The sequence below is a fragment of the Narcine bancroftii genome, chromosome 1 (genome assembly GCF_036971445.1).
Source record: "Narcine bancroftii isolate sNarBan1 chromosome 1, sNarBan1.hap1, whole genome shotgun sequence".
NCBI classification, from domain to species: Eukaryota; Metazoa; Chordata; class Chondrichthyes; order Torpediniformes; family Narcinidae; genus Narcine; species Narcine bancroftii.
The window spans coordinates 120,984,903-121,011,515 of NC_091469.1; the positions used below are offsets into that span (position 1 = coordinate 120,984,903).

At 40.1% G+C, this 26,613-nt stretch overlaps 1 protein-coding gene across 6 annotated transcripts in view; it reads right to left on the reverse strand.

Moving 5' to 3' along the window:
- The window catches only part of LOC138763420 (ceramide transfer protein), a 110,878-nt gene that overhangs the window by 14,137 nt on the left and 70,128 nt on the right, over nt 1–26,613 (reverse strand). For 4 of the 6 annotated variants that reach the window (XM_069937533.1, XM_069937558.1, XM_069937531.1 and 1 more), the window contains 4 exons: nt 24,616–24,708; nt 23,470–23,544; nt 3,291–3,386; nt 2,316–2,448 (listed from right to left, as the gene is read on the reverse strand). In XM_069937533.1, the coding sequence (XP_069793634.1) occupies nt 2,316–2,448; nt 3,291–3,386; nt 23,470–23,544; nt 24,616–24,708 (397 nt within the window). The remainder of the gene's footprint in view (nt 1–2,315; nt 2,449–3,290; nt 3,387–23,469; nt 23,545–24,615; nt 24,709–26,613) is intronic. The other 2 variants (XM_069937544.1, XM_069937555.1) reach the window with 1 other exon arrangement.

The following is a 26,613-nucleotide window of genomic DNA, read 5'->3' on the forward strand; positions in this document are numbered from 1 at the left end:
AGCAAACTGCAAACAGACAGATTGTGGCACCTGTCCCAAACTTCTGAGTCTGTTCATCTGTTGCTTTCCAAATCAATAATCCATTGCCCCACAGCATGTCCAATTAACACCTACTTGTGAAGTCTTTATTTATAAGCGTTCTTCAAAGTTTTTGCAAAGGCATTTGTAGCCTGGACTGTCTGGCTTGAGTTTGTTTGTGACCTACACTAAACCCAAACAATTTCTCCTCCAAAAACATATCTACACATAATATAAAATATAATATAATCTGTCACAATATATTGGTCTTCAATTTTATATTGTGCTCAATTTCAGTTCATTTAGTTGTTTGTCCAATATTAATTGATTTGTCAATCTTCATTTAACTCCAGTTAAAATTACATTTTATTCTTGAAACAGAGGCTAAAACATTTGTCAAATGTCAAACATTTTGCCAAGGATGAAAGGGGACCTAAATTACATGTCATCCCATTTATGATTTAAAAAAAAAATAATGGGGAAGATCTTGCAGTCCAGACCCACAATAATCACCTGCAGTTAGCTATCAACAAATTTATCGGGGCTCAAGACTCCAGATACATCAGCTGGCACAATAGAGGCGCCATCCCCTAGTGCCCCAGGAAGCTTGAGGTATTTGATGAAACTTCATTCTCAGCTTGACCAGCTACAAAAACAGTGACACTTTTTGGCATTCAGATACATTCAAAATTATTTAAAATGATTGCAATAAACACAATGAAGTCTTCTAATTAAAAGCATTAAACCAAAATAAGTGCATGAAATGTACCTTTCTGGTTCTATCAGCAGACACTTAATATCCACCAAAGTCAACAAGATACAGTCTAATAAAGCCAGTGCAGAAATCTAACTGGATTCCTTAGGGAAAGGACCGAGGAACATCAGAAAATTGAGCTTACAGTGGTAGTCCAGATACGAAACAAAATGGGCAGATTTGGCATTCCAAATCTAGAATTCTTGCAAGCAAATATATGTGCACAAGTGCTGAGCTTACTTCACATAAACAGCTAAATGACAGCAATTTCAATTGCAATTGTTTTAAAAGCATTTTTTCTTTTGAAAAGGATACTTTGCCAAAAATCACAAAGCACTCAGGCTTAGGGAAATTCAGGTAATAATTAAACATTGGTTGCACAAATGATTAAAATGATCTTAGCGCAGAAAATATTGGGTTTCAATCCAAAACCCTAATTAGTCTCACTACAAATCTTATTTCGCCACTCCTCTGCAACAAAAGGAAGATCCTCCTCTCAATGGAAGCAACAGCTTGGGCTAAGTGGACATCATATTTCAAGGGCAATGGAGTACCTGACTCCATTCCAAGAACAAACAACAATTTTAGGTTGATATTTTATTGTAATACAGAGGGAGAGCTTAGTGCTGGAAATGTTACTTGTTGATGAGATGATGAAAGGAACAATCTAATTGCTCCAGCAGATCAAGATCACTTGCCAAACTTTGGATGTGGGAAAAAGCAATGAATTCTTTCGGGCCTTGGCCAATATTCTTTCATCCAAAAACACAACAGTTGATGAATCCTTTTCAAGCTTCACTGGAGTGATCAGCACTAATAAAAATATGAAAGACATGCATGTAATTCCCTAAAAAAATCAGAAAGAACAAGATTAGGGTTGAGATAGAATAATCGAGATTTTGGTGAAGACGAGGATTTAAATGCATCTGGTCCATTTAGACTTGCCTTTGCATTTTTAGGCTTGAAGTATTTTGCATGTCAAATGGATGAAAATGAAGACTCTTAATGGCACAGCAAGGAAAAATGGGCAAGTAAGTATGGTAGAATGAAGATTAGTAAAATTAAGAGTCCATGGATGGAGAAACAAGTGTTTAAATATGGCAAATCTGAATCAAGGGGTAAAATAATATTTATTTAGAGACAAGTGTTTAAATATGGCAAATCTGAATCAAGTGGTAAAATAATATTTATTTAAAATTTAACATTTTAATTAAAATTATAAATGAGTAACATTTCATGGTAGAATCATGGAACACTGCAGCACAGAAACAGGCCTTTCACCCCATCTAGTCTATGCCAAACTATATTACCTCATCCCAATGACCTGCACCATTGCCCTCCCATCCATGCACCTATCCAAACTTTTCTCATCTCAAAATTGAACACTTGAGCTGGCTGCTTGTTCCATACTCTCATCACTCTCTACGTGAAGATCCTCAAATGCTCCCTTTAAACATTTCACTTTTAACCCTTATTTGCTCTTGATTATTCAAGAACTATAGGCACCTTTGATAAATTTGAAAATGACGCAAAATATTCTTACTTTCCCAATCATTGCGAACATCCACATTCCAGAAATAATGGCAAACTTCATGGCCTGTAACACCTTTCACAGAGTGTGTTGCTTTGAGAGGATCCAAGACAATCCCATTCTCTTCGACTTCTCTTCTGTATACCTGTGTTATATTGGAGAAATATGGATGACTGGATTAACCTTCAACTATTGGGTTTAAATGGCAAGCATCCTCTCAAATGTTCACCTCAACATCTACATCTGCTGAGAACATGACCTGATCGAGCCTTGATCAAAGACTTGTTGAGAGGCAAAATCTATTCCACTAAATAAAAGGTCTCTTAAAGGAACTGACAATGTTTTAGTTAAATCCTGAAACCATGGGGGTCTGTGGCTAAGATGGAGGTGCCTGTGTTGGGAAGTGTACCACAATGAGTTGCAGACATCAGTAGAGCAACAGATCAGTGCTGCACACCAGAAATGAAGAGAACACACCCTGTTGAAAATCAGAACCATTGGGGATAACCCTACAGTATGGTGACCACTGCAGTGAACTAGCAAGGGGTTCAGCGGCTGAAGAATCCACAAAGGCTGCAGGCAGTTGGTGGCGTGGTCGAAGGACTGGTTCATGGGAACCAGGTATCAGAACCAAGATTTGAGAGTGTGCTGAAGGCAAGGGCTCCCAAGGGGCCTTGGGCAGTGAAAGCTTCCTGAATGTATTGGAGGTTCAGATCTGGAGTTCGAATTGTTGATGGTTTGAACTGAAATCTGTGTGGCTGCAGAAGCTGTGGGAGCACTTAAAGTGAATTCATGGACTTTCAATGTCTCTGAAGCAACTCTTGCTTCTTTCTCCTTTTATTGGGGTGGCAGGCAATGTTCACAGAGATTCTTTGCCTTATGGCAGACAAAAGTTGAAGTACATCATGCATATTACATTTTTAATGTATTATCACTTGACAATAAAAGGAACCTTCAAAATATTAGAATTATGCAAATATTATCCACCTTCATTTCTCCCTCCTCGACAACCAACTGCCAATTAGCATCTCCACCGACATCCTGCAGAGAGTACTGCATGTGATTTTGCACCATCTCTTCAACCTGCCAAAAAGACCATATTTTTTTTTTTACAACCTGTAATCCTCAAGCCACGTTCTTATTGTATAATCAACAGGATATTAGATGGAAACCAGTTTGACAAATGCCCCAAGCCATAGGAAGTTTTAGAGATACACAAACATGCAGGTTGTCATAAGCCTGATTTTTATGCAGCATCAATTTCAGTTTCCTCATTTTTCTCTACTATTTATGGCCTCAAGCACACAACTATTTTCATGACTCCTTTCTCCATAACATAGTTCAAATATTTATAGAGTAAATTACATGGCCAAATTCCTTTCCCACGACTCAAAATAGAATTTAGATGATTTTTCGATCCCTTTCACAATTTTCATTACTCTGACTACCTCTTCACTCTAGCGTCAAGTCTTTGATTAGAGGAGTATTCAGTATCAGATCTAATAATTTTCTAGTGGAAAATGTGTCTTGATCTTTAGTATTCATCAGTCAAAGCAATGCAGCCCTGCATGAAAGAGATTAATTTTGTCCTGAATGAACACAAAGCAACAAGTATTTAATGCTTTTTAAAGTATTGTTTCTTTTGATCAATTTTACCTCCTTTTTTTCCCCAAATATTTATTCTCCCTCCCCCCCTCATTCTAACTATGCTCAATTGCTTCGAAATCATCAACATTTCCTTTCCTTTTTAAAACTCTGGAACACGTCACATCATTTTCTACTTTATCCCTCAACAAATCTCCTCCTTCTCCTTCCCTCATAAAACCACCAAAGTTATTGTTCATCTTCATTTCTTAAATGTTCCATACACAAAAGTAAAAAAAAAGCATCCAAGATAGTAGGTCACAAGCAACAGACTTTTAAACGTCTGGTAAAAAACATAGCTGGAGGGTAATAAAACATGTAGAAAAACTTGTACAGTACTCAGAAGTGCTAGAGAATCTCAGCAGGTCACTCTTCTCACCTGATCAGATTCCAGCATTAGCAACCTTTGACCTCTAATCTCCCACTCCATCCTGCATGATAAACTTCCTCTACCTGACCACTGTTTTTCTTTCTCTCCTTTTGACTGGCACTTGCTTCTCTTGTTTCACCTCCAATTCAGCAATCCCACAAACCACTACATTGGCTTCTCCTTCATTTCTCCAGTATGACCTACACCTTCAGCTTGAAACATCAATGGGCTGTTGAGTTTGTGTACCACTCTAGACCACAGCGTCAACAGATTTTCTTGTTTACTTCCATGTAGAGAAACTTTGTCTTTAATGCACAATTTGATCTTGGTGCTAAATGATGCAAATATTGTAATATGCTTCTTTAAATTTCAAGTGGATTGCTGGGGGGTGGGAGCATGCACAAGTTGCACTGAAGGACCTGTCAATGTACTGTAAAACTTCAGTCTCGGTGGTTTGAGAAGAAGTCATCTACAGCCACAATCCAGGATGGATGGTGTGATCCAAGGGTAGTGCAGATATCAGTCCATCAGTCCCACTAGGGTGATTTGAGTGCTGGTGATTGAATATAGTAGAATGAAGGCAGCTGGATAAGGTGGGCCTTGGAGGTCCAAGGCCTCTTGTTAAGCTGCAGTGACGACTTTGGGAAAAATCTAGACCAGGGTCAAAGTAGTATGATAGAGAACCTGGATATGGGAGGTTAACCTCTCATTTTGCAGACCTTTTGCTGCTGAACTGAGGAATAAGTTAAGTCAAGTCTATGGCAGTGACAGTTACATTGGTTATGGAGGCAGTGGAAGCAACAATAGAGAAAGTGAGATAATCTGCAACCACCAGGCTTCTCTGAAGTCTCTTACTTTCCGACACTGGAACTCAACACCCCTCTCTGTAACTGGATCTGGACTTCCTAATGCAAAGACCAGTCTGTTTAGGTTGGTAGCAGAATGTCGAGTACCATAATGCTGGGTAGTGGTGCACCTCAGGGCTGGGTGCTCAACCCGCTCCTGTTCACACTACTGACCCACAACTGCATCCCAGATCCAGGCTCAACAGGGTCATCAAGTTTGCAGATGAGACAGCAGTTGGCCTCGCAAGCAACAACGAAACTCACGTCATATCGTATAAGGGAGACTTGAGTCTCAGTGTGAACAAGACAAAGGAGATGATCGTAGATTTCATGAGGTCCAGGAACAACCACCCTCCACCACACAATAACTCTGTAATGCAGACCACCAAGTTCCTGGACACAAAACATTTTCTCACTTGTCAGGAAGGCACAACAGTGACTGCACTTCCTGAGAAGACTGAGGTGGGCAAGGCTACCGGCCACCATTATGTCAACCTTCTACAGGAGATCTATCAAGAATGTCCAGGCCGGCTGCATCACAGTGTGGAATGATTGCTGCAGAGAAATGGATCAGAGATCAATCCACAGGACCATATGTGTGGCAGAGAAAAATCACTGGAGTGTCCTTCCCTTCCCCAATCAACGTGATCTACCAAGATCATTGTCTGAAGAGGACTTGCAAAACCACTGAGGACCCCTTCCACCCTGCACAGAGTATCTTTTAGCTACTCCCATTGGGAAAGAGATTTAGGAATATCAGAGCCAACACCACCAGGCTGAGAAACAGCTCTCCCCCCACCCCGCCCAGGTCAGCAAGAATGTTGAATGACCAAAGATACTGCTCACACTAACCAATCAAGACTCTCATATTTCCAAAACAATATTTATTTGTACATACGAATACTTGTCCTGCATATGTACTGCATGTCTGTATGTGATCGATCTCTGGCTACGTGTCTGCATATTTTCAACAGAGACTGGAGAACACTGTTTCATAATGTTGTATTTATGCAATCAGATGACAATAAACTTGACTTTTTTTGTTTGATGGTAACATATCATGACAATTCTTTGCTAGCCCTTGAATGGGACAAAAAAAGGTTTTCACTGCATCTCAGTAAGCTTAACAATAATAAATTAATCTAACAAATCAGCAATGCCACTCCTCAAACCTGGACATGTCAGTTATATAGTACAGAAACAAGCCCTTTGGCCTTCTCCACAAGGAACCTATCAAGGAATCCATCTCTGCCCATCTTACTATCTGCTCAATATTGATCAGCAGCTAAAGACTACCCTTCTCAACATCTACGCCATTAATCTACATCTCCTTTGCAAACTTACTATTTATGTTTCCTACATTCACATACAATACTTTATTTCTAATTAAACTGAGAAACAAAGACTACTTTCTCAGAAACTGAAGAAAGTTGGCAAGTAAATGGTCCAGATGCATTGCAGCTTAGAACAGAAAATGCTCTGCCCAAGACCACAAGAAACCAGAGTTGTAAATGCAACTAGGGCAATCCTGCAACCCTCTCCTCCAATGACTCCGTCTACACCAACTGCTGCCAAAATATGAAAGGACTCACCCCACCCTAGTCTCAACACTTAAATGGAACTTAGAATGTTCAGAAATAACAATAAACTAATGGAAACAAGGTTTCCATATAAAAATTAAATAAGTTCAACAAAATAGTTTAAAAATGTCACATTTCTATCACACCTGCCCCATGATTTTCTTGTGAAAAACTGATTTTATTTTTGGCAAACAATCACAAATGGGAAAATTCACAGCTCAATTTCATATACATACGCACATATACATATAGAGTCTAGATGAGTGAGTGCAACAGAGAAAGGACAGGTTAAAGGGGACAGACTGGACAACTAAGAGGTAGATTTGATTGTACAAATAGCCTCGTGTTATATTGAAACAATTCCACAACTCTATCCTGATGCTTGTTTCAGATGTGATGTGCTCCCATTTTTCAGTTCATTTTATTTGTGTGGGACTGCCATTTTAAGAGAACAGATTTAACAAAAATCTGCAAGTTTTAGAAAGTGACCGTGAAATAGCAACAGGCTTCGAAGATAACATGTTCCTAAGGTTGATATATTTGCAGAGTGAAGGGAAGAAGCCCTGGAGAAGCCAGGTGCAGAGACCATTTAAACCATCTCAGTGAAAACACAGTGCGCAGTTTGTTCAGGAGGCCTTTTTAAGGCAGCAGCACAAGAGTGAAGAGCTCTTCAACCTCCTTGTGGGAATGAGAAATCCACTTGGCCTCATTGTCTGGTTATAGACAAATTGCCAAATTTCCTCCTGCAGTTATAGAGGGATGAGTAGGGTGGCAACCTGCCTTATTTCCTCCTTTATTATAGAGGAAAGAGAAAACTACTCCGCGACCAAAAGAGTGAAAGTCACTTGGTCGACTGACCCATGAAAAGAGTTCTACTTGCAGAATATTGCCTTGGATGGTGACCAGAGTGAGAGTCATTTGAGTTCAGTTGACCCACAAAAAGGGTTCTGGAAGCTTTGTGAGCATTGCTTGCTTCATGTCCGCCATGCCAAAGTTTTGGTTGGCACTTGTCTAAAAAGGGTATTTCGCTGAAGCACCTCCTCAAGGATTTTGAAAGTTAATCAACATTCTGTCACTCCCGGTCTCTTTCACTTACTTCATGGACTGCTAATTTCATGCAAAGCCAGCATGGTCTCATCCATCCAATGCTTGCGTGGCCGCATCAATTTCAAACTCACAGGCCAAAACAAAAATCTGAATTTCTTAAACTAAACTTGGAACTATCTTTCGAGAACTGGCCTTGAGCTGTAGTGGCTTGGGGCATTCCATACACACACCAGTATATTCACGCATAGTTGGAAGTTAAGTTAGATAAGTGTAGTAGATAAATTAATTAAATTAGAATAGGTGCTATATCATTGCTGATTAACAATTAAAAATATTATTTTAAATATAACCTCGTCTGGGCTAATTTTTAAAATCGCTGCTGTGATACGTAACACAGATTATATACATAATATTTTTCAAAGTTCAGCTTAACTAAATATTTTCTGCCAGAACCTAGCTGTCACATTTTACTCAATGATTACTCTCGAGGTTGATTGTGTTTTTTTTTTAAATAAATAAAAAAATCACTCCTCCTTTGGCTCAGCATTCATTTTCTCTGGTAGCTCTTGTAAAGTATTTTAACATGTTTGAGAGTGCTTTATGAATACAATTTTTCTTTCCTACCCATGTGAATTCAAATGGCAAAAAATTAAAGTCAATGTAGCAGGGCCATGGAGATCTTCAGCTATGAAGCCATCCAATTCTTTTCTGGTGAGAGGGTCTTCACTTCAGTCATTACTTCTGGTGCAACTAAAGGTAGTTTTTCAAGCCATAGACCATCAAGAAACAAAGCTGTCAAAAGCAAAGTTGTCACTGCTTTCTCAGTTGCAGGAAGGTGATGAGTAAAAGATATTCAAGGGCCAAATGAACAGATTTTTTTTCTCATTCCTTTATCTTCTACCTGCTAGTTTAAGGCTGATGACTATTTAATTATTTACAAGTGTGCAAAGTGTCAAAAAGACCATATTCTACAAGACTATTTACTGTATGGATTTTAAAGTCACATATTGCGATAGTTTCTAACCCCAGAAAAAAATGTGCACAACCTCGACACAAAGTAATTTTCTTTGAACTGGCAATTTGTGGCTCACACATTCTAGATTAAATAAATCAGGCCTCAAGATTTACATGAAGCTGGAGGACCAGTGCATGCCAGTAATCCATTCAATTTAAGGGTAATTCTGGAGAAAATGTGAGCAACAGTCCAAATTCACCTTTTACAAGTATGAATCTGTGTACTCTTCCTTTCTCGTTTGAAATATTCATCCCAAGTTCATCAAATTCAAAATTTCTAAACTCTATCCATGTTAATATAAATAACAAGCTGGAAACAGCATGCACTACTTATCAGGGCTAAAATTAATTCTCGTAAGGGTAATTCAAGAATATCAGACTAGAATCAGAGAGTTAAACATCACAGAAACAGGCCTATGGGCCAACTCGCCCATGACAACCTGACCTAGTTATCTGCTTGAGATGTACTAAATGCTTGCATTTGACGCTTATCCTTTTCAGCTTTGTTTTTCAAGCTGTCCAAATATCTTTTAAGCATTGTAAATGTACCAGTCTTTACATCTTTCTGTGTCAGCTTTGCACCCTCTGTGTGCAAAAGTCACCTCTCGAGTCTATTTTAAATCTTTCCCCTCTCACTTTCAACATGCCCTCTAGTTTTATAACTTCCTACCCTCGGAAAAAAGATTGTGATTATTCATCTCATTTATGCCTCACATTACTTTAATATACATCTACAAAGTTATCCCTCCAGGGTGATTCAAACTCTCCAGTCATATCTTTGTAAACCTTTACTGCACCCTCTCGAGCTTAGTTGATTTAAGTCACTTTCATCCTATAGTATGGCATACAATAAGGCAAATGTGTGGTCTAACCAATATCATGTACTCAATGCTCTAACCATTGAAGACAAGCACCAAATGTGCCAAATGCCTTCTTCACAATCTTGTCCACCTATTTTGCCACTTCTGTGGAATTGTGTAGGAGCAGGACAAAGGAGAGTCAAATGGATGTTATTTACTTGGATTTTCAGAAGGCCTTTGACAAGGCATTATGCACAAGGCTGCCAAACAAGATAGGAGCAGACAATAATTTGTACAAGCATGGATAGAAGATTGGCTAATGAGCAGAAGGCAAAGAATGGGAACGTGAGAGGACTTTTCTTTCTCGTAGTCTTCTGCAGGGATCTTTGTTGGGTCCGCTATTTTTTCTGCTATGTAAATAATTTTGACAATAGAATTGACGGCTTTATGGTTAAGTTTTAAAACGATCTGAAAATGGGTGGAGGAGTGGGTTGTGCTGAGGAAGCAAGGAGTCTGCTAATTCTCTCAACCTATCAAAGTCCCTCTGCAAAGAAGTGGCAGATGGAACATAGCAAGTCTATGACAAGCTGTGTGGAGATGCATTTTGGTAGAAGAAATAAAGTAGACTATTTTCTGAACGGAGAAAGAATTCAGAAAGCATAGGTTCAAATGGACTTGGGAGTCCTAGTGCATGATTCCCTAAAGGTGGACCTGCAGGTTGAGTCAGTAGTAAGGAAGGCAAATACAATGTTAGATTTACTTTTGAGAGGAGCAGAACATAAAAGCAAAGATGTAATGTTGAGGCTTTTCAGGTGTTGGTCAAACCACATTAGGTGTATTGTGTGCAGTTTTGAGCCTCATATCAAAGGAAGCAGATGCTGGCATTGGAGAGGGTCCAGATGAGCTTTATGAGAATGATCCTGTGGATGAGAGGGTTATCATACGAGGACCATTTGATAGCTCTGGGCCTGTACTTAGTTGAGTTTAAAAGGGTGATGAGGGAATCTCATCAAAACATACTGAATATTGAAAAGATTGGATAGAGTAGATGATGAGAGGATGTTTTCAGTAGTGGGAGAGTCTACAACCAGAGAGCATAGTCTCAGAATAAAAGGACATCACTTTAGAACAGAGAGAATTTTTTTCAGCCAGTGTTGCCACAGGTAGCTGTGGAGGCCAAGCCATTGGGTATACTCAGAGGAGAGGTTGATAGGTTGTTGATTAACAAGAGCATTAAATGATATGGGAGCAGGCAGGAGAATGGGGTTGAAAGCAAAAATATACCAGCGATGATTTCAATGGCAGATAGCTTTTATGAGCCAAACAGTCTCAAAAGGTAGGTTCCTCAGTTCTACAACATTCCCAGGGCCTTACAATTTCATGTGGAAGTCCTGCCTTGGTCCAATTTGCCTAGCACTTGTCTATGCTCACCTGCCCACCCTTGGTGCACATCTCCAATGATCTAGATGCTGTTATAACTTTATATAATCTTCATCTGTCTACTACACACCCATTTTGGCATTACCTGAAAACTTACTATTTGTGACTGAATTGTGTTATTATTAATTAAAGATTAATATATACATTTAAATATATATTTTTAGTAAAGTTACTTCATGGATTTGGACACAGGGAAACAAAGAATTACACTTAGAGAGGCAATTTTCAGAGTTGCAAAGTCTGGTAAGCAACCCCCATAAAAATCGAAGTGTTTGTTCATTGAAATATCTCGGACAATGGGTTTCTCAAGGAAGACATCTAACAAAAGGGTCTTTGCATGTTTACCTATGTTGTTAGAATGAAGACTCAGATGGCATCCGTGTAAACAGAAACAGGCTTTTGCTTGTGGTCAGCAGACAGAGGTAATGGCTAGTAAAACTTTTGGAAGGGATACACTTCAAAAGACAGGAATGATGTCATGTGGTAAAGACACCAAAAGAGAAAGCATTTTTAAATATTAAGGAACTAATTTCAAACTGAAGCCAGTAGATGGCTTACCATCCTGAAGGTAACAGGGTTGAAACAGTTGTTTGGCCATCTTGCAAGTCAGACAGGATTGAAATACAGCAATCAAAAAGGAACTATTATGTGTTTCTCCTGGTCAAAGGAGAAAACAGAATAAGTGGCTTTCATTCGTATGAAGAAACAATTCTCTGAAAACTACTCTACAATAAATTTGAGTTTTGAGAAGTCTGATCCCTCACACTTACTTCATAATTGCTGTTGAGCAACAATTTAAAGGATCTGAGTTTCAAAACAAAACTGAGTGAACTTTAAAATCATCTCTTCAGAATTATGCGTGCGTGGCAGCGCAGAGACGGTTACAGGCGAACCGGTTCTGCAGTGTTATGGCTGTGAAGCAGCTGCATCAAGATGGCGCCACCGAGCGCATCTTCTCCCGTGCTCAAACAGTCTGTGCACGCGCTCTCGGCTGTGTTGTGATGTCACTGCCCAGACATGGGCAGGACTTACGGGCCGCCTTATAAGGCACAGCAGGGGCTTTTCAAAATTAAACTGTTGGAAGTGCAAGTGACTTACAGTGTGTAGTCTCGTTATTTCACTTCCCTTAGTAAATACTGCTACAATTGGTGAGCCCAGACGATTCTGGATTTCTACACCATGGACGCTGCACGATTCAACGCAGTGGTTAGGAAATTGCCAATCTTCTGGATGCTTCACTCACGCACTTGGTTCGGGCAAGCAGAAGCACAATTTCACCTCCGGCAGATTACATCCGACTTGACAATGCTTTACCACGTTGTCAGCTCCCGAGACCAAGAGACCATGGCCAGGGTGGATGACCTGATACACAACCCTCCAGAGGAGGATAAATACCCAGCCCTCAAGAAATTCCTCCTGAGTACTTTCCACCTGTCCAGACGACAGCGCACTGTCAGGCTCATGCACCTAGACGGCTTAGGCAACAGAGCACCATCTGCCCTTATGGACGAAATGCTAGCACTCGCACAGGGCCACAAGCTGTGTCTCATGTTTAAGCACGCTTTCCTGGAACAGATGCCAGATGACATACAACTGCTGTCGGCAGATGAAGATTTCTCAGACCCACGGATTGTCGTAACCAACATTTGCAACACAAGCGTGTCCATGCTGAACACCCCAAAAGATGAGTACAGTTGCATCCTGGACAAATTCCCATCCATCCTCAGGCCGCAGTTTACTTCCACCACACCACAGCACAGCAGGGGTTACAACGCCACATCCCGATCCAAGGCCCACCGCTCCACGCCAAAGCCAGAAGGCTTCACCCAGATAAACTGCAATTGATCAAAGAAGAATTTTCTTGGATGCAGAAGTTGGCCATAGTCTGCAGGTCTGACAGTCCATGGGTGTCCCCACTTCACATGGTCCCCAAGTCCTCAGCCGGGTGGCAGCCATAAAGAGATTACTGCTATCTTAACAACTCCACCACACCTGACCATTACCCAATCCCGCATATACAAGACTTAACCGCCAACCTGCATGGCGTGAAGGTTTTCTCAAAGGTTGATCTAATGCGTGGCTATCACCAGATTCCCGTTCCCACAAATGACATCGGACATCCATCATCACCCAATTCGGACTTTTTTAATTCTTCCGCAAGCCGTTTGGCTTCAAGAACGTGGCACAAACCTTCCAGCGCTTGATGGACGTGATGGGCAGAGACTTGAACTTTGTGTTTATCTACCTGGATGAGATACTCATTGCAAGCAAGGACCATGAAGATTACAAAGATAATTTCCACAGACTCTACACACGCCTGTCCGACTTCGGCCTCAGTCCGACTTCGGCCTCACGGTTTACTTGACAGAGTGCCAGTTCTGGAAAGACTATGCAATTCCTGGGCCGCACTATCACCGCAAACAGGGCAACAATGGAAAAAGTCGCAGCCATATGCCAGTTCGCCCGCCCCAACACCCTCAAAGACTTCAAGAATTCACCGGGATGGTTAATTTGTACAACTGCTTCTTCCCAGGGAAAGCACGAATCATGCGCAGCCCCCCCACCCCATCCCCCCCCACCCCCTCCTGTTTGTCACGATGTCAGCCAAATGTAAGATTCAAGCTTGGACAGAGAAGGTCAACGCGGATTTCACCACAACTAAGAATGCCCTTGCTGGTACATCCCAGATCAGATATGTCCACGGCCCTCACCGTTGATGCATCAGCAACAGCCATCGGGGGCATCCTCAAACACTCCGTCAACAGTCAGTGGAGGCCGCTAGCCTTTTTCAGTCGCCATCTATGCCCCCCCGGAGCTTAAATACAGCGTGTTTGACAGGGAGCTCCAGGCACACTACCTTGCCATTCTGGAGGGTAGGCCGTTCACAGTTTATAGTAAAAAAAAAAAAAAATCACCCACAAGCCACTCACGCAGACATTCTCTATGGTAAAGGATCCCTGGTCAGCATGCCAGCTACACCATCTATCGTATATATTGGAGTTCATCACTGCCATCTGACACCTTTCCAGTAAGGACAATGTTGTGGCCGACACCCTCTCTCGAACCACCATCCAAACCTTGTTCCCTGGGCTGGACTACTCCCAACTGGCGTGAGCTCAAAAGGAGGGCACGGAAAGGCAGGCTTTCCGCACAGCCATTACCAGCCTTTGCTTCAAGGACATCAGCCTGCTGGATAGCTCTGACACACCACTGTGTGATGTTTCCACTGGCTCACGGTGACCAGTCATACCACAGCAATGGAGGCACCAGGTTTTCCAGGCCATCCACGATCTCACCCACCTGTCTATGAAGGCCACAACCCGCATGGTGGCAGAGAGGTTTGTATGGCACGGCCTGAGAAAGCAAGTTGCCCAACTGGCCTGCAATTGCACCCAGTGTCAGACCTCCAAGGTCCACCGACACATCAAGACCCACGTTTATCAGTTCGACCCTCTGAAGAGGTGGTTTGAGTATATACACATGGACATCATGAGCCTACTACCTGTCTCCTGGGACACCCGGTACCTACTAACAGTGGTAGACCACATTACAAGATAGCCCGATGCCATCCTGTTAAAAGACACCAACCGATTCCTGCGCGGTTTGGGATACCAACACATTACCACCGACAGAGGGGCATAGTGGACACAGCTAGCAACTCTCCTAGGCATTAAGTTGCTGTTACGAGCCCAAAGGACCCCAAAACCCAGCAGCAATAAATATTCACCAAGACAAATGGTTACTTAAACAAAAGTTGCTTTTAATTATCTTTAAACGTGAAAACAGGATCACACTTTAACTTATCACTATGAACTTAACTAACCTAACTTAGCCCCCTTCTAATTCTAAGCGCACGTGCATGTAATGTTTGAGTAAGTTCTTTAATTCACAGTCCAATCTCACTTCTCATTCCTCCAAGTTCACTGGTTGCAGGCAATTCTTATACTGTGCACAGAATTTAACATTTATGAATCTTCACCAGGCTTTGGTGCTTGAAAAGTAAATGGTTACTACTCAGCAAGGTTCTTGTTGGTTTTCAGAGAGAGATTTGTTGTTCGCTGGACACAAAGTGATCCCTTGTAATCAGCCACATCAGTGTCTTGCCAAAGAAATGTACCTCATCAGTGTTTTCCAGATGATAACCTCTTTCTTTCAGGTCACCACAGAGTTCCTTTTTGTTTCTCTTATTTCAAGTGAAACATTAGGCAGCCAGTCCTCTCCTCTTGTATGGACAAGGGCTTTGACCAGGTTAAACTAAGAACTCACAACCTGTCTTCCAAATGGGGTTTTATCCACAAGCTTGACAGCTTGTCCTATTCTAGTCCCAGCTGTTGCTGCTAACTGTAAAACTGCAGAACTGATCTCTCTCTCTCTGAGAAAAGCCTGTTTGACACCCTCTCTGCTTGCAAAACCACATGACCCTTTTAGAAAAGCAAGCAGCACTCCAGACAGCCTGCAGCTCCGAAACCACTCCTCCGAGTTCTTTCAGCTGTTTTTTTTTAAAACATCAATTACTTAGTGAAGTCTCTTGGGCACTCTCCAAAGCTTTTGCAAAGGCTCTTGGAGCTGGCCTGTCAACTTAAGCAGAGCTCCAGTATTTTAAATGAGATCTGTTTTGAAGTGTTTGTATCTGACCTACACTAAAAACCTGCCCCAATTTATCTCCCAAAAACAATCTATCACACTGCACCACACCACTGCCTATCACCCACAATCCAAGACCCTCAAACACTTCCATCGCCACATGACGTCAGCTCTCATTGCCCGTTTAACCAGCCCCAGCTGGGTAGACAAGCTCCCCTGTGTCCTACTGGGCATCGAAACTGCACCCAAAGAGGACCTGCAGGCCTCTTCTGCAGAATTGGTATAAGGCACCCATTAATGCTGCCAAGTAAATTCTACCCACTGTCCCAAGAGCCAGGTGCCGAGGGGAGAGCAGCATTGCAGAAACTACAGGACAGGTTAGCCTCCTTCGCACCCCTTCACCCTCACACCATGGGCACCAGCCCGTGTCATTCCTCAGGACCTATTAACCACAGACTTTGTTTCTGTCTGCTGCAGACCACAGTCCACCCCCCTCTCCTAACAACCCTATGAGGGCCCGTACAAAGTCCTACACAGCACGGGCGAAACCTTCACGCTTGACATTGGGGGTAGGCAGGAACTGTTCACAGCCGTCAGGCTGAAAACAGCACATCTCGACCTCAGCCAGTCAGTCATACCAGCGCAACCCAAGTGCTGGGTACGACCCCCCCCCAAAGGTCCGGCCCCACTGCACCCAGGGATTATGGAACGCTAGAGCCAATTCTTGGGATGGAGTTGTGTGGTGGTGCACATCGAGACGCAGGCGAACTGGGTCCGTATTGTTACGACTGCGGCAGTGGAGGAGCTGCGTGAAGGTGGCGCCGCCGAGCGAATCTTCTCCAGTGCTCAAACAGGCCATGCACGTGCACTCGGCTGCGACGAGTCCAGCATGGGCGGGACTTACAGGCCACCTTAGAAGGCGCAGAATCGGCTTTTCAAAATTAAACCGTTGGAAGTGCAATCGACTTAAAGTGTGTAGTTTCGTTATTTCACTTCCCTTAGTAGCTACCACTACACCTGAATTATAATGGTTTTGGACCCACACCACACCCACACCCACACCGTGGGATTGAGTTAAGTAAGAAATGTTGTTATTAATAAAAAAATTGGTTTGAAGATATCACTGTCTTGGTAAATTTCTATTGCTGCTTGTCTAGTACATAACACTATTCAAGTTAACACATGTGACATGACTGTCATCCAAACTGTTTATATGTCAAAAACAGTGGACCGGCACCAAACCCTGTAACACATCACTGGTCATGTGCCTCTAATCTTAAAAGCAACCCCTCCAATTATCCCCTCTGACTCCTTTCATCAAGACAATTTTGAATTCAATTGGTGAGCCACCTGGATCCTATTTGATCTCCCCTGCAGGACCATGTGAAAAGACTTGCTAAACCGAAATTGAAGAGGAAGTGTAATAAGAACACAAGATATAGGAGCAGAAATAGGCCATTCAGCCTGCTACACCATTCTATCATAAGGTGATCTATTCTTCCACGCAGTCCCACTCTCCTGCCATCTCCCCATAAACTTTTGATACCCTGACTACTTATATACCTATTAATGTCTGCCTTAAATACACCCAATGACCTGGCCTCCACAACTTCCCATGGTAGCAAATTTCCACCACTCCCTGGTTAAAGAAATTCCTCCATATTCTTGTTTTAAATGGGCGCCCTTCAATCCTGATGTCGTGCCCTTGACTCCCTTACCACGGGAAACAATTATGCCACATCTCCTCTTTCCAGGCCTTTCAACTTCTGAAATACTCCTCTGGAGGTCCCTTTCATTCTTCTGAACTTCAAAGAGTACAGACCAAGGGCCATCAAAAGTTCCTCATATGCCAATCCTGTTATTTCAGGAATCATTCTTGTAAATCTTCTACAATGCCAGCATATCCTTTCTTAAAAAAGGAGCCAAAAACTGTACCTCGTACTCCAAGTGCGGTCTCACCAGTCCCTTATAAAGCCTCGACATTGCATCTCTTCTCTTGTATCCTATTCCTCTATATATGAATTGCAGCATTGCATTCCACTGACTCAACCTGGAGGTTAACCTTGAGGATTTCCAAGTCCCTTTGCACCTTGGAATTTTGAATTTTCTCCTCATTCAAATAATATTCCTTCTACCAAAGAGCATGACTGTACACTTTCAAACATTGTATTTCATTTGCCATTCTTCTCATATATCTGTCTTTCTGCAATCTCACCATTGCCTTATAACAACTGCCCCTCCACCTATCTTTACATCATCTGTGAACTTCACAACAAAGCCATTTATTCTGCAATCCAATCCAAAACATACAATGTAAAAAGTGGCCCCAACAATGACTTCTGCAGTACATCAGAATAGAATTCCTTTATTCCCAACCTCTGCATCCTGAAGGAATGTGTTGTGTGAAATCAAATATTTCAAGGCATTTAATATTATACCTGCATATTTACATATCACAACTTCAAATGTCTTTGTTTTTGGCCAAGAGGCAATTCAGTTCATACTCGTGGAGAAGAGCACTGCTTATTTCAGGCACATCTTTTTAAAAACTATGCAACACATTTCATTTCTTCAACTTAAAAAAAAAATCCAAGAATATGGAAGACAATCAATCGTGTCAAGTTGTGGAACAGGTTAAGCACTTGAGATTAAAAAATTCAATTTATAAAATAAGAATACCAAAAATGCTTTCAGCAACAAACCACCTGAGGAAACAAGAAGGAATTGGGGACTTTTCATTAGAGATTTATGCAGAATGGTATATGTTAATTATGGTTTTGAGATAAGAACTGCTTAGTTACAGTAAAATGGCTGAGCTGTTCTTTATCATGTAACAAGATTTTATCCTTGACAGGTGTTTTTAAAATGCATCAATACTGCATCTAAAAACCACACTCTTCTATTGCTCATCCTGAAGGGTCTGCACTCTAAACTTGAGTTAACATTAAACATGGAAGCTTAAGATCCTGTAAACTGATATACTTCAAGTGAATTCATCAAAACTTAGATTAGATGGGAAGATTAACAAAAGATTAACAAAGCATCAGAAGTTAAAATTTCCCAGTTTGAACAAATTGACCAAAAATAGTTTCTACCAGGAAGTTGCAATGATGCCTGCCAAAAATAGCAATGAGGGTTGGAGATGTGGAGAAAGTAAATGATAAGTTGTCTCCGTGCAGTTGCTTCATAAGTGAAGGATAAGGTTACAACTTGGGTGTAAAATTTCAAAGCTTGTGTGACTGTCCCACTCTTGAGATACAGAGCTGAAGTGAAGGAGGAAAAATTGAGCAACTTGCCACAAAGCTATTTCTTTTGCATATGCATTGCACAGGATGTCAAAAACAATAGATTTTTCATTTGACTGAGGTTGCTGAACATTATATATTCAGGTCATAATTGAAAGAAAAACATTCTAATGAATGTTTGTTCAATAGCATATCACATGCGAAAACACTTTCAGTAACAAGTTATTTAGCTTCCCAACTAGATATTTTGAAGTGCTTTGGAGCTGGACATCTGTGAAAGTATTTAACCATAAGCAAATTATGAAGTTAAAGATGCCATTCTATAAATAAAAACAGAAAACCTCTGCTATCCAATAATTTACCATTCCGTATTAGATAGAGAATATATTACAAAACTACAGCATGAACGAGTTTTCAGACAGGAGTGCATAAAGTGTGACAGAAAAAGCATATAGATAAATTTATTTTAAAAATCTATTTGATACTGGCCAATAAACCTTTGGGATATTAATTAAAGTAAAATGAGTGGAGTAATGTATTATCTGAAGGGCAATCCTATTGGTGATAAATACGTGCCTAGCTTTAAAAAGCAAACAGGTGTTCAAGGCAGAGGAAAGAACACTCACTTAACAGAGAAATTATGGGATTAAAGTTGAGCGTTTTTACAATCCGATGGTATTCCACAGGTCTATAATCAAGCAAACCTTAACATCAAAGGAATTGATGTAAATGACCAAAAATATAACCGAATAAAAGTATGAAAGACATTAAGTTGAAAAACAGGAAAATTTAAAATCTACAAAATTTTGTACCAAATGATGGAGCAAAAAAAAAAAAATCAACTGCTCAATAGGCCCATTTTTGAGTAGTGTCAATTTCTTGGGTAAAATAAGGGTGGAGGAAAAAAGGCACACAAATTTGAAAGCAAGTTTGAGAACTCCAAAAATGTTACAATGCTCAGCAGGGAAACTAACATAGTCCAAATGGAAGAGTATTTGGGAAAACAGAAGATGGAGAACTATACAGAATTATACAGTCTATGTTTGAGCCTCTTGAATTTTCTTTTAATAAAATATTAACTTGGTAGCGATATGATTTTACCTGAAATGACTAAATTTGACACTTTTCTTATGAAGGTACCAGAGAAGGGTTATATTTCATCTTCTTTCTTTGGCTTGGCTTCGCAGACGAAGATTTATGGAGGGGGTAAATGTCCACGTCAGCTGCAGGCTCGTTTGTGGCTGACAAGTCCGATGCGGGACAGGCAGACACGGTTGCAGCGGAAAATTTGTTGGTTGGGGTTGGGTGTTGGGTTTTTCCTCCTTTGTCTTTTGTCAGTGAGGTGGGCTCTGCGGTCTTCTTCAAAGGAGATTGCTGCCCGCCAAACTGTGAGGCGCCAAGATGCACGGTTTGAGGCGATATCAGCCCACTGGCGGTGGTCAATGTGGCAGGCACCAAGAGATTTCTTTAGGCAGTCCTTGTACCTCTTCTTTGGTGCACCTCTGTCACGGTGGCCAGTGGAGAGCTCGCCATATAGCATGATCTTGGGAAGGCGATGGTCCTCCATTCTGGAGACGTGACCCACCCAGCGCAGCTGCATCTTCAGCAGCGTGGACTCGATGCTGTCGGCTTCTGCCATCTCGAGTACTTCTACGTTAGGGATGAAGGCGCTCCAATGAATGTTGAGGATGGAGCGGAGACAACGCTGGTGGAAGCGTTCTAAGAGCCATAGGTGATGCCGGTAGAGGACCCATGATTCAGAGCCGAACAGGAGTGTGGGTATGACAACGGCTCTGTATACACTTATCTTTGTGAGGTTTTTCAGTTGGTTGTTTTTCCAGACTCTTTTGTGTAGTCTTCCAAAGGTGCTATTTGCCTTGGCGAGTCTGTTGTCTATCTCGTTGTCGATCCTTGCATCCGATGAAATGGTGCAGCCGAGATAGGTAAACTGGTTGACCGTTTTGAGTTTTGTGTGCCCGATGGAGATGTGGGGGGGCTGGTAGTCATGGTGGGGAGCTGGCTGATGGAAAAGTAAATGGGAAGCGGATACTGGTTTTATTTTTTCCAAGGATGATTGGTTAGATATCTGTCATGATAGTGTAACTAGATTGATAAATGCAAGTTATACAATGATTAACTATAATTTTTTTTTACATCAATTATACTTAACACCTGAAAAATTAAAAAAATATGGTTTTCATGAATCAGATTTGTGTTTTAGATGTGGTAATACAGTTGTAACTTTTTTTTCATGCTGTTTGGTCAGGTATACATATACAATCTTTTTGGAAAAAAATTCAATTGTTTTTAGAATACCTGTATAAGATTAAAATACCTTTAGATCCAACAGTATTTTTATTGGGTAGTTTGCAATCTCTGAAAGGTTTGGGATTAGATAAGTTTCAGCTTGCTTTTGTATATTTAGCTTTATCTGTAGCAAAAAAAATGTATTGCTAGTACGTGGAAAGATATGATTGATATTAATAGATGGCATAATGCGATGAAATATTGTTTAATAATGGAAAAAATTACGCATGTTTCACATGATAATTATAAGTTTTTTATTAATAAGTGGTTGTTATATTCAGAATATTTACATTTCAATTTACATTGATTAGATCTTAATATGTATATTTAATTTGTCTTTAGTATTTTTTCTTTCTTTATGGCTCTCCTTAGGAGAGTTGGCTGGGGGGGGGGTTTTCTATATATATATATATATATATAATATATATATATATAAAAAATAACGTTCATGTTTATGGTTAATTGTTGCATGTCATATATTATTTGTTTTCTGAACGAATAAATAAAGTTTAAAAAAAAATCAACAAAAAAAGTAGTTTTTCCAGTAAGCATGAAAATTCAAATTCCATTGATGCTGGAATATCGACGTTCTTCTATAAAAGTGCATAGATACTATTCAAGTCCTCTATGAATTGGAGCCCTCAAGAATCAATGTATATCCTAATTATAAATGGTTAAAATTGATCATGCTTGATAATTTATTTATGAAAATAAGTTCAAGTTGCTGAGTTTTTGCAATGCTAATGGATATGATGATCAATTAAGCCATCATTCCAAATCCAATACACAATTTGAGCAGGTCATCCTCATTTATCCCACATCCTAACCAATAATCTTCCATTTTACTTGCATTTCCTCTAGGGAAAGTGCCTGCAATTAAATCAAAAGTGCATGAAACTCGTGGTTCTTTGACAATATACCCAATTCTAGTCTACAAGGCTATTTTTCTGAAAATCACTCGACACTACATGGTAAATGTATGCATTTACATTTTACATGAAAGGTAAAAAGTATAGTCGAGTCAATTAGAATCTTAGCAGTGTTCCTAGCCCTTCAATAATCTCTCTGGTAGAGTAAACCATTCTATCAGCAGTCTCTAAACTTTAGAGTCTAAAAAACAGAATTCAATCCAAACACTATTCAGGGAACCTGTCTCAAATGGCCAAGCTTTTGAAAAGTTATTTTTTCAATGAGACATGAACATCACTGCATTTATTGTTCATCCCTAATTGGACCCACACTGAAAAAAAGTTTAAAAAAAAAATCAACAATATAATGCATTGCTAATCATGTCATGGCCAGTCAGGCAAGGATGGTACATTTCCTCCACTGAAGGAAAGAGAACAGACAAGTTTTTAAGATAACCATAATTCATGGTTACCATTAGAAGACCAACATATCTGCACTTCATTAAATTACTCAAATTTGAAATCCCTAAACTACTTTGATGGGATTTAAACACCATGTCTGGAATTAAACCACATTATTAAAAATGGTTGGGGCATGAAAACAAAAGGGACCTGGAAGGGAGGTGATGGTGGAGGAAGCAAGAAGTTAGAAAAAGAAAGCTATTTTAAACTTAATATGACGGGTCAGCTATTAAATGTAGAAAAAAAATACAATGTGGTCTGCCTCAGAGTTTGACAGCAACTGATGAATATCAGACGATAAAGGCAACATTATTTTAAAAAAAGAACATTAAGGCTAACTGAATTTCTCTCTCCCACATGAAGATGAAGCAAATTGCCAAGTGCACTTTGAGGGAACTAGCTGTGGTTGTTAAATATCCAACATTAAAATATAATCAGCAAGTCATGCATAAATGAGCATAAAACATCAGATAATGTACATTAGTAATGTCAGGTTTAAGGTATGGCATGCTGTCATTTATAATTATAGCAGTGATGCTTGGATTAACCTATTCCACAGGAGAGAAATCTTAATTGTGCATAGTTTTATGACATTTCATTTTGTTTCATCACTTCAGAGTTAATTTGGTTGCTATTTTAAAAAGTTTTGATTTTCAATTGTACAAAATTTGACATGCCACTATAATTTACGTATCGGGTTTATTAAAAAGTGAAATTCACTACAATAGTTGCAATTTAAAATATTTCAGCAGTTAAACTTTGCAGTAAAAAACGTCTATTTCAGTGGATACACTAATCCACAAGGGAATAAGTTAGGATCAACAAACATCACCATCAACCACTTAAGAGTGGATGGAAACCCAGGTGAAGAATTTAAGAGAATTGAACTACAGAGAAGGACCTCTGAGTTCATACAGTACCTGGGCGCTGAATCTGTGATCATCTGAGGCATTGACTAGATCAATGGAAGACATGGAGGAAGAGCGACTAAAGGGCTACCACAGAGACAGATAAAGAAAAACCCAGTTCAGAACAGAGGCACAATTAGGCAGTCAAACATTAACCTTCACTACCAAAAAAAGTGTGCATTCAAGTGCCAACAAGCTTGAAAGAAATGAGGAAAGACACAATGATGTCATGCAACTCAACAGTGTATTCCACTGCATGGAGCTTGTGGAAAATAATCAGGCGCAAGTTTGTGATCAATTAGTTTTGTAGGAAGTGTCATATTTGCCTCGATTCTCAAAACTTCTGATGCAAATAGTGATTTTTAGCGTATAAAGCATTTTTGCACAGAATTCTTGAAAGTGAAATAAAATTTAAGCAATCTGATAAAATTCACAAAATCTCAGTTTGATTGTTTGTAACTGGCAATGCAGCAGAAATGCAAGAATAGTCCCTTATTTATAAACCAATTTGCCAGTTGTAAAATTAAACTTCATTTAACTATGGTGGTGGCTCAAAGTGGCTTCTCATGCATTATTTGGCTCCAAAACACTAATTCTAATGGATTTCACTTTTTGTAAAATGGCTCATGAACACACAGTGAGAATCTTGGTAAATGTGCATATGGCATTTGGAAGACAAATATTATTGAACAGTTGACAAAAACAATTTTAAATCCTTTCTTTGACATACCTATTGAACAGAAAAAATATTCAATGATTAGAAAGAGTGCCTAATTTACATTTGTCCCTTTGTCAATGAACTCTGGATCTCATCGATACCACTGAAGAGTATTTCAGGATTCCCCATCATATCTTGCTTTTGCTATGAACACTGAATCTGCCAGTGCCTCTTTTTCCCATTCCCATGGAGGGTGAAAAACTTGCAACATCATATGACCAACCACAAAGAGTGCTTCAGTGACATTACACAATGAATCAGCATCCAACAAGACCACAGATCCCACAGCATTCTTCAGTTTAAGCCTGCTAAAAGTTTAAAACAATTAAAATTTTTCTAACAAACATTTGTTGAATAGAATCACATTACAATGGCACTATATTATATTCAGTGATTCTCTTAATTGCTGTGTAACAAAAAAATTAAATTGGTCACCATACCTGTTTGGCAAATCTGTAGGTACCAACTGTCGAGAAGGAATCACCAAAAGGTACAGCAGTTGACCAATGAATTCTTGACTTCTCTGTATGAGACTACAAATTGAAATGATTACAACTTAATTAAAACTCATTACTTCATACAACTTATTATTTCTGAAAATACAAGGTCAGAAGAAATTGAAGGCCCAATAGCCCCTTATCCTTTCTGAACCATTTACTATAATGGTTGACCTTACATTTCAATGTTGCTTTCTTGCACTAATCCCATACCATTCCATTCCCTAATGTTTTCCTACTGATGTATTGATCCTTTTATTGACAATAATCATAACTCTGTTGGCCAGAAAATTCCAAAGATTAATTACTCTGTGTAAAGTCTGTGTTGGAGAATGTATGTTTTCCGTTTCAATTCTATTCCGCTGACACAAATAGAATCTTGAGCAGGGCGAATCCTCAGAAAATGTCCAGCCAAGAGTTCCTGCCTGAATCCTTCAAACCTGTGTGGTCCACTGGCTGGAGTTTTACAGACATTTTCAACCTCTTGCTGCTGCAGTATGAGCTCCCCACTTGCTTGAAAAGGATATCCATCATACTGGAACCCAAAGAAAAGGGAACTTGGCTCAAATGACCACCAGCCAATGCCACGTGTCACCATGAAGAAGTGCTTTGAGGGGTTGGTTATGGAGTAAATCAACTCCTGTCTCAATAAGAATCCAGATTCTGTTCAATTCATCTGTCATCACAACAGGCTTACAGCAGATGCCAGCTCACTGACTTTCCACTCTATTAGATCACAAGAATAACAACTTTAGACTATAGTTCACTGAATTCAGCTTGGCATTTACTACCAACATGGGACCAAAACTAATAATCCAACTCAGGAAGCTTGAATTCTCAGTTCCAAGGCAGAACAGTTAGCGCAATGCCATTACAGAACCACCTACCTGTGTTTGAATCTGGCGCGGCCTGCAAGAAATTTGTACATTCTCCCCATATTGCAAGGGTGCTCCAGTTACCGCCCACCCCTCACAAATGTACATTTTGTAGATTCATTAGTGTATTTTGGCAGCCTAAGTTTGTGGGCCGGAAGGGACTGTTACCATGCTGTCAGCCAAATTTTTTTTACATTAAAAACTTAAGACTGTTCATCCCTTTGCAACCGGATCAATGTTGTCTATATTAATGATCTGGATGATAAAGTGTAAAATTGGATCAGTATGTTTTCTGATTACACCAAGATTGGAGGCATTCTGGACAGTGAGGAAGGCTTTCAAAGCTTGTAGAGAGATCTGGACCAACTGGAAAAATGGGCTAGTAGACACACATAGTAAATGGTAGGTCACTGAGGAGTGCAGAGGAACAAAGGGATCTATGAATACAGATATATAATTCCCTGCAAGTGGTGTCGCAGGTAGACAGGATTGTAAAGAAAGCTTTTGGCATCTTGGACTTCAAAAATGAAAGTACTGAGTCCAGGAGTTGGGATGTTATGGTGAGGTGGTATAAAACATTGGTGAGGCCAAATTTGGAGTATTGTGCGCAGTTCTGGTTGCCAAATTACAGGAAGGATATCAGTAAGATTGAAATAGTTCAGAGAAGATTTACTAGAATGTTGTTAGGTCTTCAGGAGTTGAGTTACAGGGAAAGATTAAATAGGTTACGACTATTTCCTGGAGTGTAGAAAAATGAGGGGAGATTTAATAGAGGTTTACAAAATTATGAGGGGTATAGACAGAGTAAACACTAACAGGCTCTTTCCACTTAGATTAAGAAAGATAAATACGAGCAGACATGGCTTTCTGGTGAAAGGGGAAAGGTTTAGGGCAAAACTTCATTCAGAGTGGTGGGACTCTGGAACAAGCTGCCATCTGATGCCAGGCTGACTCTTAAGTTTTAAGAATAAATTGGATAGACTCATGGATGGAAGAGATCTGGAGTGTTATGGAATGGGTCCAGGTCAGTGGGACTAGTGGAATGATGATGTTTTGCCATAGACTA